Genomic DNA, 17,685 nt, shown 5'->3' with positions numbered 1-17,685 from the left:
AGCGCCATATACCGATCCTGCCTTCTGGGTGTTGTGTGATATCCTTAGGTTAGTTAGGTTTAAGTAGTTCTGTTCTAGGGGACTGATGACCATAGATGTTAAGTCCCATAGTGCTCAGAGACATTTGAGGCATTTTTTTTTTTTATCCTGCCTTGGAGGCGGTTTAGTGGGAGATGTGTCTCAGACCTGGATAGTGACAGATGGTGACGCGAGACTGGACGCGCACGTAGTTTATGTATCAGCCGATAGAGGACAATATTGGATAGTGGGACTGTGATTTTAGTTTCGATTGTGCGCACTAGAGTGCACTAAAGTAATAGAATGTTTTTCATAAACTGTTCCAGTATTTTCATAAAGTGTTATTATGTCTTTTTGTGTATGTAAAATGTTATAAATGTGTTTTAGCAGTATGAATGATGCGTGAGTGTGCTTTAAGGTTAATATGAAGCTAATTGTTTAATGAGTTATGTAGTAGGATTTAGTGTGAGAACATTTCGAAGAAGTTTTGATATGGACAAAGGGGATTTTTGTAGAATAGATTTGTAAAGTGAGTTTATGGTAAAGGGAAATTTAATTCAGGTATAAATAACAATAGTAACTAACTTTATGCATAAACAAAACTTCAGCGTATTAGATAATTACGTCGGTAAAAAGTGCAGTCGTTAGTTTTATTATTTTTCGATTTATTTATTGATGAAAAGCTCGGACTGACGCGGGAGAATGTTGTTTTGCTATTGGCTGTTGAGTAAACTGACAAATGGTAAAGCAATATTCTTCACGCGCCTTTCTCTGCTGGTAGAAAAGACTTCGAATATTCTAGAGAGTAGTCGGAGCCTAGCCATGAAACAGTTCGGACGTGTGTAGTAGTAGTTCCGATGGAAACGATAAGTTGCCGAATCTATCGGTGTTTCATACATCAAAAGTGTGGTAAAGTGACGGCATAATTATTTCGATGGGCGTGTAGAAATTTCGGAATTTTTAAGTGAATTTTGTGACGAGAAAAGACATATATTCCGCGTGGCGTATTGAGCAGGTCGGTGGCTAAAAACTGTGAGTGCATTTGGTACCGGCAGACTTAATATTTGGCGAGTATTATCAATCAAAAACTATCAGTATTTTTGCAGCTATTACTTTTTCGGGAAATGCAGCACCATAAACTTGCTTACGTGAGTGAGAGGGATTGTGAGTGTGTTAAGACTAGCAGGGGCTTGGCGGTGATACTTGTTCACCTAAGTTTCAGAATATATTAATTAAGGACAAAATTTCCAACCTTTCATTTCGTGTGAAAACTTTCTCCTGAAACGTAGATTAGTGATTTTAATTGCAGCCTGGTTCACTTCGAAGTACAGTAGGTTTCGCTCGGCTTTCCTACTGATGATCTGCGGGGACAATGTTCACAGGTAGGAGCAGGTTCGTCGTAAAGGGACGGAAAGAACCGCGCCGCCGCAGTCCGTCACATCTACAGGACGTATTCCAGTCTCTGTGTTCCTCTGTAGTTTTTACTTTCTACAGCTCCGTCTAATGCAATGGAACTATTCTCTGATGTCTAACAAATTTTGTTAATCTTGATTTTTCTTCTTTCGTATCAACCACCTCTTTCATGCCTTTACCTTTCCTAAAGCCAAACTGACAGTCATCTGACAGAGCCTCAGTACCCTTTTCCGTTCTTCTGCATATTATTCTTGTCAGAAACTTAGATGCATTAGCTATTAAGCCGATTCTGCCATAATCCTCGCACTTGTCGGCTCTTGTAATCTCCTGAACTGTGCGGATGATGCTTTTTTTTCCGAAAATCTGATGATATATCGCTGTCTCACACATTCTATACACCAACATGGATGGTGGCTTTTTTGCGACTTCTCCCAATGATTTAACAGATTCCGATGGTTATGTTATCCAACTGTTTTAAATTCTGATTCTAATATTTAATCCCGTATCTCTTCCCTTTCGAGACCTGTTTCTTCTGTCACGTGTTCAGACAAGTCCTCGCTCCCTCATATTAGGTACCGTCTGCAAAATGCCCTGCGTATAGAGTTCGCAGGAGCTGAGTACTAAAATAACATATTATGCGTGATGCTGGGTCTTTACTACAAGAAAGCTCAGTGGAGTAAACGATAAGCTTCTCTTTTTCCTTTCATTGTTTTGTGTGGGTGTTTGATAGAAACTGTTCGAAAGTGTTTGAAATTATGTGTAGAATTTGTTAGAATCGGTAAGTATTCTCATTGTAAAGTACTGTACGGGTATAGTCTGGAAAATTGTCGCGCCAGCCTCTAACGTTAATAATTGACTTAAAGTGTTAAACTTTTAACGTGACATATTCCTTAATGAACACATTACGAAGCTTTAATTTGTACAATATTGTGTGAAATACTCAAAATAAAACTTTTCTTGCAAGTGGGACATAGTGACAGTTTTAAGGTAAGATCGCACTGAGCTGAATTGCACAGCGGCGCGGCACTACGTGGTTCTGTTTAGTGTACCGCGTATAAACAGCAACGGTGCGACAGTACTTAGCAAATTTTGTTTGTAGGTCCTCCGGCAACCTACGAGCAAAGTGGATGAAAGTCACAAGGCTGTGACAATTTCTTTGTAATGCGAGGAGGAGGAAGACTATAAATTTATGTACACTGATCGCCGGCCGGAGTGGCCGAGCGGTTCTACGCGCTACAGTCTGGAGCCGCGCGACTGCTGCGGTCGCAGGTTCGAATCCTGCCTCATGCATGGATGTGTGTGATGTCCTTAGGTTAGTTAGGTTTAAGTAGTTCTAAGTTCTAGGGGACTGATGACCTCAGAAGTTAAGTCCCGTAGTGCTCAGAGGCATTTGAACCATTTTTTTGTACACTGATCCGCGAGAACATTATGACTATCGATCTACTATCGATGTAAACCCAGCCCGGCTATAGCATCATCACATGAGGGAGGAATGACTGATAGTCACACGCACACGCACGGTGCATATAGAATCAGTGACCGTACTGTCCGTGTGTAGATCCGTGTGTAGATCGCGCGATGGGTAGACTATGATGGCCCCGAGGCTCGGCACGAACATTTCGGAAACCACGCGACTTGTCGGGTGTTCGAGGTGTGCTGTGGTGATGCTCTTCAACACGTGGCGAATCAAAGGTGAAACCACGTGCAGATGTTGTGGGGTTGGGCGGTTAACCCTCATTACGGATGTCGAACGACGTAGGCTGTCGGGTATTCGAGGTGTACTGTGGTGATGCTCTTCAACACGTGGCGAATCAAAGATGAAACCACCTGCAGATGTTGTGGGGTTGGGCGGCCAACCCTCATTACAGATGTCGGACGACGTAGGCTGTGCAGAGTGGTAAAACAGTACAGGTGGCGAACTTTGGCGCCACTAACATCAGATTTAATGCTGGGCACAGTACATGTGTGTCTGAACACACAGTGCATCGAACACTCCTAACGATGGGCCTCCGCAGTCGACAACCCTCGCATGTGTCAATGTTGAGACCATGACGTCGGCAATTCCAGCTGAAATGGGCTCATGCCCATCGGCACTGAACGTTGGTGCAGTGGCAGAGCGTTGCATGGTCTGATGAATCCCTAAACCTTCCTCATCATGCCGCCGGGAGTGCGCGAATCCGTCGTCTTCCAGGGGAACAGCTCCTCGACACCTATACTGCTGAAAGGAGACAAGCTAGCAGCAGCTCCGTTATGCTCTGAGGAACATTCACGAAGGCTTCTATGGGTCCAGCGGAGCTCGTGTAAGGCACCGCAAACGGTCAGGGAGTATCGTACACTGGTTGCCGACCACGTACACCCTTTTATGACGATCATGTCACCCGATGGCAGTGGCATTTTTCAACAAGATAATGCGTTATGTCACAAGGCCAGGAGTGTAATGGTGTGATCCGAGGAACACAGTGGCGAGATACGATTGATGTGTTTGCCCCCCAACTCGCCAGATCTGAACCCGATCCTTCACATTTGGAATGTGACTGAATGTGGCGTCAGAGCTAATCGCCCCCTCCCCGGAATTTATAGTAATTAGGTGACTTGTGTGTGCAGATGTGGTGTCAACTCCCTCCAGCGACCTACTAAGGCCTCAGTGCTTCTCAAGACGCGTCGCCGGCTGTCAGGTAGGTGGTTATAATGTTCTGGCTGATCAGTGTATGTGTACGTTGGTGACCTTAGTAAGAATAGCGATGCGCGGATCTTTCCACGATCAGATTTATGAACGAAGCGGGAAATAGATACCTTGAATATATCAGGCCCAAAAGAATTATCTGGCGCAGGATTTCGAGTGCCTCGCCTCATTATTAGAGACTAAGCTTTCCCGCTAAAGACCTATTTGATGAGACCTGATTCTGGTACACCACTGGATGACCACTCAAAGAAAGTATACGGTTATAGTCGTAACAGAGCCCCGAGAATTTCAGAAGAAGCTGTTGGAATATTGTGCCAAGAATTTAGAATTTACTATCGCAAGATCTGTCTCAGTCCGCAACGCGATTCTTGCCTCTTTTCTCTTGCACAGTTTCCTCAGACAGATGCACTGTTGTCTGAGAATTAAGAGACTGAAAAGTTCAGTTACTAGACCTTCCTCATATGGGAATAATGCTAGCCAGATAAGGGACAGATTCAAAGTTTGTTTCAATTCCCCACAAGGTAGTTTGGTCTGGCCGAACGAAATGGTAAACAGTAAGTAGTAAAACTGTAACAATAAGCATCTAGTCATAAAAAATAAAGAACAATAGTCCTTTTCACAACATATATAACTGTAATTTGTAGGTATCCGTACGTTATGTGTACTTCTATTTCGTTGGTAATTTCTTTGCAAATGTTGCTTCTTCAGATACTATTCATGTAATGTTCATTTTGAAGATTTTAATACTCAGGGTGTCCACTTATACACTGAAGAGCCAAAGAAACTGGTACACCTGCCTAATATCGTGTAGGGCCCCCGCGAGTACACAGAAGTGCCGCAGCACGACGTGGCATGGACTCGACTAATGTCCGAAGCAGTACTGCAGGGCTGTCCATAAATACGTAAGAGTACGACGGGGTGGAGATCCCTTATGAACAGCACGTTACAATGCATCCCAGATATGCTCAGTAACTTTCATACCTGGGGAGCTTGGTGGCCAGCGGTAGAAGAGTGTTCCTGGAGCCACTCAGTAGCAATTCTGGACGTGTGGGGTGTCGCATTGCCCTGCTGGAATTGTCCAAGTCCATCATAATGCACGGTGGACATGAATGGATGCTGGTGTGCAGACAGGATGCTTACGTGTCACCTCTCAGAGTCGTATCTAGAAGTATCAGGGGTCCCACATCAGTCCAGCTGCGCAAGCCCCACATCATGAGAGAGCCGCCACGAGCCTGAACGATCCCCTGTTGACATGCAAAGTCCATGGATTCATAAGGTTGTCTCCATACCCGTATCTGTCCATACGCTCTATACAATTTGAAACGGGACTCTTCCGACCATGCAACATGTTTTCAGTCATCAACAGTCCAAAAATGTTCAAATGTGTGTGAAATCTTATGGGACGTAACTGCTAAGGTCATCAGTCCCTAAGCTTACACACTACGTAGCCTAAATTATCCTAAGGACAAACACACACACCCATGTCCGAGGGAGGACTCGAACCTCCGTTGGGACCATCAACTGTCCAATGTCGTGCAGCCATCAAGGGTACATGAGTGGGCCTGCTATTCGAAATCCCACATCGGTGACATTTCGTTGAAGGGTTCTCACGCTGACACTTGTTGACGCTTCACATGTGGCTGAACACATCCTATTTCCTTAAATTACGTAACTATCCGGCGAACGGTCCGGACACTTGGATGATGTCGTCCAGGATACCGAGCAGCATACATAGCACACGCCCGTTGGGCATTTTGATCACAATAGCCATACATCAACACGATACCGACCTTTTCCGGAATGCCGGCCGGGGTGGCCGAGCGGTTCTATGCGCCGCAGTCTGGAACCGCACGACCGCTACGGTCGCAGGTTCGAATCCTGCCTCGGGCATGGGTCTGTGTGATGTGCTTAGGTTAGTTAGGTTTAAGTAGTTCTAAGTTCTAGGGCAGGTGTCTCCAAACTACGGCCCTCAGGCCGAAACCGGCCCGCGAGGGCCGGCAAACCGGCCCGCGTTAGCTGGCCGGACATCCCCGGTATCCGGCCCGTCAAATATTTGAGGTGGTACCTATACTGCCAACAATTGAGTTTCGAGGCCTATCGCGACCAATACACGTTGTCGGAGCTCTACCTTTACAAAGCGGAAGGTCATGGTTAAACTTGTGGCTATCCACAATAAACAGACAGACCATTCTCCGTTCGTTTCAGTGGTAGCTATTCCCGCAAACTTACATTTTTGCGATTTCATCTTTCCTTTAGCCTTACATTACGGTGATCATGGAGTGCTAGGGTGCTTTAATCCCACTAGGTAGATCTTGGCCCTTATGACTTCGTGGAGGAGTCAATGTGGCCCGCGGACTAAAAAGTTTGGAGACCCCTGTTCTAGGGGACTGATGACCTCAGATGTTGAGTCCCGTAGTGCTCAGAGCCATTTTTTTCCGGAATTGGTAAACGGTCCATTTTCACACGGGTAATGTATCACGAAGCAAATACCGTCCGCACTGGCGGAATGTTACGTGATACCACGTACTTATAAGTTTGTGACTATTACAGCGCCATCTGTCACAAAGCGGAAAATGTGGTCCAACTAAAACATTCATATTTCTTTACGAATATGTAATATATAATGGGGGTTCCTATTTAAAAAAAACGCAGTTGATTTCCGTTTGACCTATGGCAGCGCCATCTAGCGGGCCAACCATAGCGCCATCTGGTTTCCCCCTTCAAGCTAGATGAGTTTCGTTCTTTGTAGTTTTTTCGTTTGATGCTCATTTCGTGGGATATTTGGCCCGGTCGCTATCAATGGACCACCCTGTATAGGCGATGCCGACCGCAGCGCCGTATTCCGTCTGTTTACATATCTCTGTATTTGAGTACGCATGCCTATACCAGTTTCTTTGGCGCTTCAGTGTAGTTGACCATTTGGTCAGCTTTGCCTGGCAGTGCTGCGCCGTGCAGTACCGTTGCCGCGAAGTGCGCTCTGCCTCATACGATTTCGTACAGCCTGTATTTGGCACCGTCGTGTCGCGCCGCTCATCTGGAGTGTAGTTTCGCACAGTGCGGTCCTGTTACTAACACAGACTCGCGCAGCGGACTGACCTTGAACATGAGGTAGGCGTAGTTGTTCTTGCGCACGCAGAGCGCGTGGCTGCCGGTCTCGGGCAGCTCGTGCAGCGAGCGGAAGGGCAGCGGCGCGACGATCACGGTGAGGCGGCTGGTGAGGACGGCCGAGTAGGCGCCGCTCAGCAGCAGGCCCGCCCCCAGCGTCAGCAGCGACAGCAGCCGCGGCGCGACGCCCCCGCCGCCGCCGCCCCCGCCGCCGCCGCCGCGGCCCTGCAGCCCTGCCGGCACCGTGCACAGGGCCGGTCAGAAATTCCAGCAGCCGTCCAGCAACGGGCCACTTGCGGGAACCTCGAACTTCACTCATAACAGAAGCTTCACTCTTTTATAAAAATGACGCCATGAGGTAAAGTAGGAGGTGTAGCCACCAAGTAGCAAGCCACTGTTGGGGACCTGGGGCTTCACTTGAGCCAACGTCGTTCATGAACAACTTGAGTTGTAAAACTACCCTAGGCTGCTGAAGACTATCGTAAGTAAGCGTCGACTACCCTAGTTTTCCAAGTAGCCTCGGTCAGTTAAGGACAGACGTAGGGCAATATGTATTCTTACACTTAAACATGAAAATCTCAAAAAAAAAATTACAGCTAAAATAGTACGAGGGTCACTCCAAAAGAAATGCACACCTTTTTTGTAAAAATACAGTTTTCATTCTGCATGTGTGAAAGTTTTACAGTGTGTAAATACATCCTTCCCGCTTGTTTTCAAACTTAGTTCAACCTGTTCCCGCGAGTGGCGCCGTCACAGCATGTCTTCAAGATGGCTGTTACACTTGACGTTCGTCAGAAGCAACGTGCTATCATAGAATTCCAGTGCCTTGAAAACGAGACAGTGGGAAACATCCACAAGAGGTCGAAAAAGGTGTAGAGAGATGCTGCTGTACAGTTAGTCGGTGGGCAAGCAGGTTACGTGATGAAAGCGGGCACGGCAATATTGAGGATTGTCCTCGCAGCGACAGGCCTCGTACTGCACACACTCCACACAGTGTGCAGAGAGTTAACGAATTGGTGACTGCTGACAGACACATCACAGTGAACAAATTGTCACGCTACGTTGGGATAGGGGACGGAAGTGTTTGCAGAATACTGAAAGTGTTGGCGTTAAAAAAGGTTTGTACCAGGTGGGTTCCCAGGATGTTGACAGTGGCTCACAAAGAAACAAGAAAAACGGTATGCAGCGAACTTTTGGAACATTACAAGAATGTTGGAGATGAACTTCTTGGAAGAATTGTGACAGGTGATGAAACATGGCTCCATCATATTTCACCAGAGACGAAGAGGCAATCAATGGAGTGGCATCATGCAAATTCACTCAAGAAAAAAAAATTGAAAACCACACCTTCTGCTGGAAAAGTTATGGCTACGGTGTTTTTCGATTCTGAAGGACTCTTGCTTGTGGACATCATGCCAAGTGGAACCACCATAAATTCTGATGTATATGTGATGACACTGAAAAATCTTCAAGCTCACTGAGTCGTGTTCGACCACATCGGCAAAAGCAGGATGTTTTGCTGTTGCACGACAATGCACGGCCACATGTCAGTCAAAAAACCGTGGAAGAGATCACAAAACTCAGATGGACAACACTGAAACACCCGCCTTAGAGTCCTGACCTGGCTCCATCTCTTTGGGAAACTGAAAGACTCTCTTCGTGGAACAAGGTTTGAAGATGATGACTCCCTTGTGCACACTGCCAAACAGTAGCTCCAACAGGTTGATCCATAATTTTACCATGCGTTTATACAGGCGCTGGTTCCACGATGGCGCAAGGCAGTTGAGAGGGATGGAAATTACGTGGAGAAATGAAAGTATTGTTCCTAAAGTATGTATCTACACACTGTAAGACTTTCAAACATGTAGAATAAAAGATGGATTAAAAAAAATAGTGTGCATTTCTTTTGGAGTGACCCTCGTACAACTTGAGACTGCTATGTACAACGTAATTCTTGATATTCTGTGCCATTACTGTTTGAAAATGTGCACCGACATACCTTTTACAAAGATCTGCATTTTTAATTACCATTGTTTCTGTACTGTACTTTTCCTCGTAAACTAATCAAGCAATAAAACTGGCATGTCACAGTTTACATCTGTATAACAGGCTAATAAAACATGTCGAACATATTTTAGTTTAAGGTCATAGTTGCTTTCAAATTAATTATTCAGTTTTGTGTTACCTAGAACTGCTCTATTTTTCCCACATTTTGAAGGAGAATTTTCTCAAAGAAAAGATAACAGAAAAGTGCTAGGCAGGATTGTTCAATAAGTAAATCTTAAGAACTGTGCCAAATTTCAGAATGTCAGCTTTCATAGCTCCTGAGAAATGTGCATTACAGTTCAAAAAAGTCCGTTTATGACAATTCTCATTTGAACTTTTTATTTAAATTTTTGACAATATTGCTGTACCTCTAGTGACTAATGCTGTCCATATACATTATCTTTATTATAGTTTTCGTCTCCCTGGAGCAATCTCTTCCCCTGTCTCCTTTGCCTAGCCAACTTTTGCACTTTTTTTTTCTTCTGCTGTCTGAGGTTTGTCCAGGCGCTTTTCATTAATACTTCTTAGTATCTTCAGTGTGAATGAACTTTGATGGAAGCCCAGTCTCCGCAGGCATTTCATCCTACCTACATTTCCACTATCGAACACTAAAAAGGCATCACATGCAGCTGTCTTCACAACAATTGAGGAAACCAACACTTTTCTGGCCAACCCATCCATATAAGGTGATTGTAGCTCTCATTTTTATTCTGTTTTCCCATGTACACATCTTTCCAGCAGTTCCGGATTGGCTTGGAACCTGATAGTTGGTTTTATTATAACATCTAAGACACCAAGTGGCAAACCATGTTTGTGGGTGGATGGCTTTCCACTGGCTCCTGCCTGAAGATATTTGCACCACGATATGTCACAAAATGAATGTTGAGGGTTATCATATCTGGAAGGTTTGTTAAACAATATTCCCACATGGCTTGCTGCATTGTTTTCACACTATGTAAGTTATTTCTGATAGCGTTTCCACTGTTACGCCCCATTTTGAGAACAACAGGTTGATACATGCAAACCTAAAATTGAAATAAGTTTCTACCACATACTATTAAAAAGACAAAGTTGTAAACAAAGGAATAAGCAAAGATAATCTTTCTTACAGCCGTCTAGACTCATTTGCAGTTCGTTTCGACTGTATGAAAGAAAAATTAACGCACAAAAATTTCAAGCATAGAGAAGGTGAACCAAAGCATAGAAAAAGGGGGCATGGCAGGAGCAAACGCTCGATCAGACTATTTTAAAACACATTTCTAGCCAGAATTCGATTATGAAACTTCGCGATGTTATTCTTAAGGAATCAATCTAATAAATTACGTAATAAAAGAAATTTGAATTTTTTCTCAATTTTGTTCTGCATCTGTCTTTAAGATCATACTTGCGTTAGCTCTACATTAGGTGTGTTGCGTACCTATCGGGCTTTATCTCATATCAATCGCTATATTTACGTATGTGATAAGTGTTTTAGTTGATTCCGTTAGAAACTTGGAGTGGTGAACCGTCTAGAAACTGAGTGAAGATACACAAAGAGCTGCGTAAGCTAGGGAACATTTTTGTTGTTTATAGTTATCGTCCTGTATGTTACTTAGAAATAAACTGTATTTAAAGCAAAATTGAAATTAAGTCAGGTGTTATTCATAAACCAATGATTTTTAACGTGAAACTGAGAGATGTTTAAGCAAAAAAAAAAAAAAAATCCTTTATCCTACAGCGCTATAAGAGGAACTTCCTCAAAAAAAAGTTTAAATTTAAAAAACAGCAAATAAAAAATATATCAAACATCGCTTCAGTGCTTCATCGAGCTTATATAAAACATGTTTCTGTCAGTCAGAAAAAATTTACGCATTTATCACTAACAAGAGAAAATTCTTGCTTTTGATCATGATGTAGAACATTCTGTTGAGAACAAAATAACAGCAATAATTACATAGATTTTTGTGTTTATGTGTATAAACTTCGCTTGCTTCAAAAGTAATTGCTTTGGTTACATAAAAGCTCAGAATTCAAATGATCAACATCAACAAAATCGAAGAAAAGTCATTGTCTCTCAGTTCCTCGACCACATATATAGCTTCGTGCGACATATTGGGTTGCTCGGTATGCGAGCAATGAACTCCCGCTTCAATGTCGCCCATAAACCACAGAATGTTGTTGTTGGGGAGTGCAGCGCCAGAATAAGCGCGCAAAAGAAGCATAATCCATGAAATTTGTAAAGGGAGGAATCATCATGGAGAATATCATCATTTATAACAACAACTACAATGATCAGTAGCCATATCCCTCGAATATATAAGTACTGATCAGTTCAACTGTCTCATCACTTGATTATAGACGAGTGTTTCTTTCGTGACCGCTATGTTATAACATCCAATAAGCATGGAAGGAAGAGATAAAAATGCAAGAACGTGCCCGTGTCTTGGAGTAGCACCTCTGGCTGGTCATCATGTGTCCTGAGTTCATTCCTAGCCACCACTTAAATATTAGGTGTGATGGCGAAGTGATTTAACTACAAATTTTTCACCTGTTGAGTGTACTAAGTTTCATCTAGACTCTTTACAATGCATCTCAGATTATGTTCTGAAGGTATTTGATTGCTGGGACCGTAATTTATAAACAGTCAATGTTCATGCCTAGTAAAGTGTTTCAACTAATCTAAGTTAAAAGAATCTTTTGAGAAATTGGTAAAATGTTTTGTGAAATGATTTGTCTAAAAGTAAAAAATATAATAGGTTAGAGAAACATTTAATACGCGTTATTTTCTGTACATGATATCGAGAATCATTCAAGGGCGTAGCAATCGTTTCTCTAATCTGTTTTATTTCTCACTTATAGACAAATTGTTTCATAGAAGTATTAACCGATTTCTTCAAAATATTTTCATTCAAATTTTGTTCAGAAAGCAAGATCTTATTGCTACTTCATTTGCCTTCCTAGGGTCTCCTGTTCTCGAAATCTCTGGAAGTATTTGACACAAAGCTTTTTTGATGATTAAATATCACATCATTGTAACTTTTCATGTGCAAAATAGCTAGTCGTTCAAGAGATGATCTCCTTGACATTTCACTTACGTAGCGGTTTCCCATGGAATATATCTATCTTCCCTCATATCACTAATCAATTTTATTGTAAATACCCTCAATACTTTCAACTGCTTTAATATTGTTCTAATAAACGCTTGGTGTAGGGATAGCATCTTTGATTAAAAATCAAAATGTCCTCGGTCCCGGGTTCGAATTCCGCCACTCCTTAAATTTTGATCTATAATGAGTATTCGTGGCCGAAGACTTCCGGCATAAGAAGTCACCATCTTTCTGCTAACGACCTTGGCAGAGGTTAAGGGCACTCTCTTGTTCTTGCGGAGGGGGGGGTGGGGGGGGCGGAAGTGCCCCCTAAAGGCGGAAGAATCAGCAATGATCAACGGCATGAGGATGCAGAAGGCAATGAAAACCACTGTATTGAAAACTCGTAACGTGTATCCACAGGACACGTGGCCTGTAATTGAGAAAGTATCATGATGATCTCTCAATTGTCTAAAGATTCCAGAATAGTCCCCCATTCGGATCTCCGGGAGAGGACTGCCATGGGGGAGGTGACCGTGAGAAAAAGATTGAATAATCAACGAAAGGATCACGTTCTACGAGTCGGGGAGTGGAATGTCTGAAGCTTGGACGTAGTAGGGAAACTAGAAATCCGAAAAGGGAAATGCACAGGCTCAATCTAGATATATTAGGGATCAGTGAATTGAAACGGAAATAAGACTAGGATTTCTGGTCAGATGAGTATAGGGTAGGGTAATATCAACAGCAGCAGAAAATGGTCTAACGGGAGTAGGATTCGTTACGAATAGGAAGGTAGGGAAAAGAGTGTGTTACTGTCAACATTTCAGTGATTGGGTTGTTCTTATCAGAATCGACAGCAAACCAACATCGACAACAAAAGTTCAGGTTTATATGCCAACATCGCAAGCTGAAAATGAAGAGATAGAGAAAGTGTATGATGATACAGAAAGGGTAATACAGTATGAAAAGGGGTATGAAAATTTAATAGTCATGGGAGACTGGAATGAGGTTGTAGGGGAAGGAGTACAATAAAGGTTACAAGAGAATATGGGCTTGGGACAAGGAATGAGAGAGGATAAATACTAATTGAGTTCTGTAACACGTTTCAGCTGGTAATAGTGAATACTCTGTTCAAGAATCACAAGAGGAAGAAATGGAAAAGACCGAGTGATACGGACAGATTTCATTTAGATTACATCATGGTCAGACAAAGTTTCCGAAATGACATATTGGATTGTAAGGCGTACCCAGGAGCAGACATAGACTCAGATCACAATATAGTAGTGATGAAGAGTAGGCTGAAGTTGAAGGAAGAATCAATATGCAAAGAAGTGGGGTATGAAAGCACTAAGGAACGACGAGATACGGTTGAAGTTCTGTAAGGCTAGGCTGTAGATACAGCTATAAGGAATACCTCAGTAGGCAGACAGTTGAAGAAGAATGGACATCTCTAAAAAGGGCCATTACTGAAGTTGGAAAGAAAAACGTAGGTACAAAGAAGGTAACTGTGGAGAAACTATGGGTAACAGAAGAAATACTCCAGTCGATCGATGAAAGGAGGAAGTACGAAAATGTTCCGGGAAACTCAGGAATACAGAAATACAAGTCGCCGAGGAATGAAATAAATAGGAAATGATTGTCGGGAGGACAGATTCAGTATACAAGAAAGTCAAAACAACCTTCGATTATATTAAAAGCAAGGGTGGTAGCAGTAAGAGTCCAACGGGAATTTCACTGTTAAATGCAGAGCAGAGAGCGTATAGGTGGAAAGAATACATTGAAACCTCTATGAGACGGAAGATTTGTCTGATGTGACGGAAGAAGATGTGACAGAAAGAATCCATATTGAAGAGATAGGGGATCCTGTATTAGAATCAGAATTTAAAAGAGTTTTGGAGAACTTAAGATCAAATAAGGCAGAAGGGATAGCTAACATTCCATCAGAATTTCTAAAATCATTGGGAGAGGTAGCAACAAAACGAGTGTTCACGTTGGTGTGTAGAATGTATGAGTCTGGCTGCATACAATCTGAATTTCGGAAAAATATCATCCACACAATTCAGAAGAGCACAAAAGCTGAAAATTGCGAGAATTATCGCACAATCAGCTAAACCGCTCATGCCTCTAAGTTGCTGATAATAAGAATATACAGAAGAATGGGAAAGAAAATTGAGGATTTGTTAGATGACGATCAGTTTGGCTTTAGAAAATGTAAAGGCACGAGAGAGGCAATTCTGACGTTGCGGTTGATAATGGACGCAAGAATAAAGAAAAATCAAAATACGGTCATAGGATTTGTCGACTCGTAAAAAGCGTTCGACAATGTCAAATGGTGCAAGGTGTTCAAAATTTTGAGAAAAAAAGGGGTAAACCATATGGTGAGACGGATAATATACAATATGTACAAGAGCCAAGAGGGAATAATAAGAGTCGACTACCAAGAACGAAGACCTCGGATTAGAAAAGGTGTAAGACAGGGATGTAGTCTTTCGCACAAATAAAAGAAAGATTTAGGAGTGGAATAAAAATTCAAGGTGAAAAGGATATCAGAGATACGATTCGCTGATGACGCTGCTATCCTGAGTGAAACTGAAAAAGAATTACATGATGTGATGAATGCAATGAACAGTCTAATGAGAACAGAATATGGACTGAGAGTAAAACAAAGAAAGACGAAAGTAATGAGAAGTAGCAGAAATGATGAGAGCGATAAACTTAACATCAGGACTGCTGGTTACGAAGTAGGTGAAGTTAAGGAATTCTGCTACCGAGGCTGTAAGATAACCAATGGCGGACGGAATAGGGAGGACATCAAAAGCAGACTACAATGGCAAAAATGGCATTCCTGGCCAAGAGAAGTCTACTAGTATCAAACATAGCCCTCAATTTGAGGAAGAAATTTCTGAGAAGGTACGTCTCGACTACAGCATTGTATGTTAGTGAAACATGGACTATGGGAAAATTGGAAAAGATCAAAATCGAAGCATTTGAGATGTAGTGCTACAGACGAATGTTGAAAATTAGGTGGACTGATAAGGTAAGAAATAAGGAGCTTCTGTGCAGAATCGGAGAGGAAAAGGATATGTGGAAAACACTGACAAGGAGAAGAGACAGGATGATTGAACATCACGGAACGACTACCATGATGCTAGAGGGAGCTCTAGTGGGCAAAAACTGTAGAGAAGACAGAGATTGGAGCACATTCAACAAATAATTGAGAAAGTAGGTTGCAAGTGAGATGAAGAGGGTGATATAGGAGAGGAATTCGTGCGGATCGCATCAAACCAGTCAGAAGACTGATGGCAAAAAAACTCACATTGATTATTTTGATAGCCCCTTTGTCCAGTTCCTACTCTTCAATTGGCTACGAAAACGTCGACAAAGATCCAGTGTGTAATTTATAGACAGTCTGGTTTCTGCACCACTCAAAGATTTGATCAACAAATTTTAAGATATATTGAACGATTTATAGAATACAACGATTGTTATGAGCATAAGCATTCCAAAGCACATGGATGGAATTGGGTGAACAGCACGAATCTCATCTGACAAACATACCATGCAATATTTCTAGAACGGAAATAGATAACGTTGTTACCTAAACTTAAAACACCTTTTCGTTATGTTCTCTACATTTCATATGCAGCAATGTATGACCTGAAATGAATTAAACTCTATGCAGCGTATATTTAGCTGCAAACTTTAGTAGAATGTGTTACTTAATATTAAGGCATCACAATAACTATAATTAATAATGAAAGATATGGAATCTGTCATGTACCAAAAATATAAAGCTGTAAGGTGCAAGATATTTTGTTTTACTGCGTAGTTCCTTAAACTCATGCATCAAGTATTTTATAGCAGCCAGCACAAGCGCTCTAATGCTTTGTCAAGAAGCCTCATAGCTGTCTTTGTTGCTGTTGCCGTCACATGTGCTGCTGTGACGAGTTTCGAAAACTTTTGACGTCGAACGCCATTTACGTCGGACAGACACTGTTGTCGCTAACCTAGGACACTTAGGTAGCTACACCTGCAGTCGTGTTTCGTTGGGTGAAGGTGTCACCCTCTGTCAGTGGCTTCTGTTTCCCGTGTAGGAAACCGTCTAACTCAGAAGAGTAGCCCTTTTACACGATACAGCAGATAAGGTAGGAGATGACTGTGGGCTCTTCGTCTTAGCAGTGTAGACCTTCTAGTAAGTTTTGATGTGGTCTCACTTTTTACAAAAGTTCCTCTTGCGGATTCTTTGACACTGATTGGTAACATGTTTCCTGTTGATATCACTGCTTTGTTCAGGCACGCACTTTCCTCAACTTATTTTATGTTTAATCAAGAATATTTTGAACAGACTGACGGTGTCGCCATGGGTAGCCCCCTCTCTCCTTTGGTCGCCAACCTTTTTATGGAGGACTTTGAAGAGAGAGCGCTTGAATCAGCTGCCCTGAAGCCAACAGTTTTTTGGCGGTATGTGGATGACACTTTCATAGTGTGGCCTCATGGATAAGATAAATTAATGGAGTTTCTACATCACCTCAACTCCATTCACAGCAACATCCTGTTCACCATGGAAATAGAGAAAGATGGTTGTTTGCCTTTCTTGGATGTCCTGGTTCGAAGGAAGAATGATGGTTCTCTAGGGCATTCAGTTTACCGGAAACCCACTCATACTGATTTGTACCTGCAAGCATCGAGTTGCCATCACCCATCCCAAACCATGAGTTTGCTTAAAACGCTTGTTCATAGAGCTCACACTGACTCAGATCTAGATAGCTTATCTCAAGAACTCGCCCATCTAAAGACAGTATTCAGCGAAAATGGGTATTCCATCCGGCAGATTAACAGGGCACTAACAGTTAAAACTAAGAAGCAGGAAGTGAATAAAGAGGATAACATGCCGGAACAATCTTTAACTTTTCTTCCTTTCGTTGGCAACACTTCGTTTAAAATAGCAAGAATCCTCCGAAAATTTCAGGTAAAAGTGGTTTTCCGCCCACCATCGAAGATTGCGGACCTTGTGGGATCAGTTAAGGACAATCTGTTTCTACGAAAGGCCGGAATTTACAAGATACCGTGCCAATGTGGTATGGCTTACATGGGTCAAGCCACACGCACCGTGAAAGAACGCTGCACTGAACATCAACGTTACACCCGCCTTTTGCAGCCAAGCAAGTCCGCTATTGCTGAACATTGTATTTCTTCTGGAAATTCAATGGAGTATGAGAAAACAATGATTTTGTCTACAGCAACGTCTTTCTGGGACTCCATTATTAAAGAATCCGTAGAAATACGACTGGCGGAAAATCTGTTAAACCGTGACAGCGGCTACCAGCTGGACAGTGCATGGAATCCCATCATCTC

At 42.5% G+C, this 17,685-nt stretch overlaps 1 protein-coding gene across 1 annotated transcript in view; it reads right to left on the bottom strand.

Annotated features, from left to right (window-relative positions):
• LOC126234836 (uncharacterized) overlaps window positions 1-17,685 on the bottom strand; it is a 190,086-nt gene that overhangs the window by 36,770 nt on the left and 135,631 nt on the right. Inside the window, exon 6 of the mRNA XM_049943577.1 lies at window positions 7,211-7,452. Within this exon, the coding sequence (XP_049799534.1) occupies window positions 7,211-7,452 (242 nt within the window). The remainder of the gene's footprint in view (window positions 1-7,210; window positions 7,453-17,685) is intronic.

Source organism: Schistocerca nitens, chromosome 2 (genome assembly GCF_023898315.1).
Source record: "Schistocerca nitens isolate TAMUIC-IGC-003100 chromosome 2, iqSchNite1.1, whole genome shotgun sequence".
Classification (NCBI taxonomy): Eukaryota; Metazoa; Arthropoda; class Insecta; order Orthoptera; family Acrididae; genus Schistocerca; species Schistocerca nitens.
This window is presented reverse-complemented; position numbering and strand designations above follow the sequence as displayed.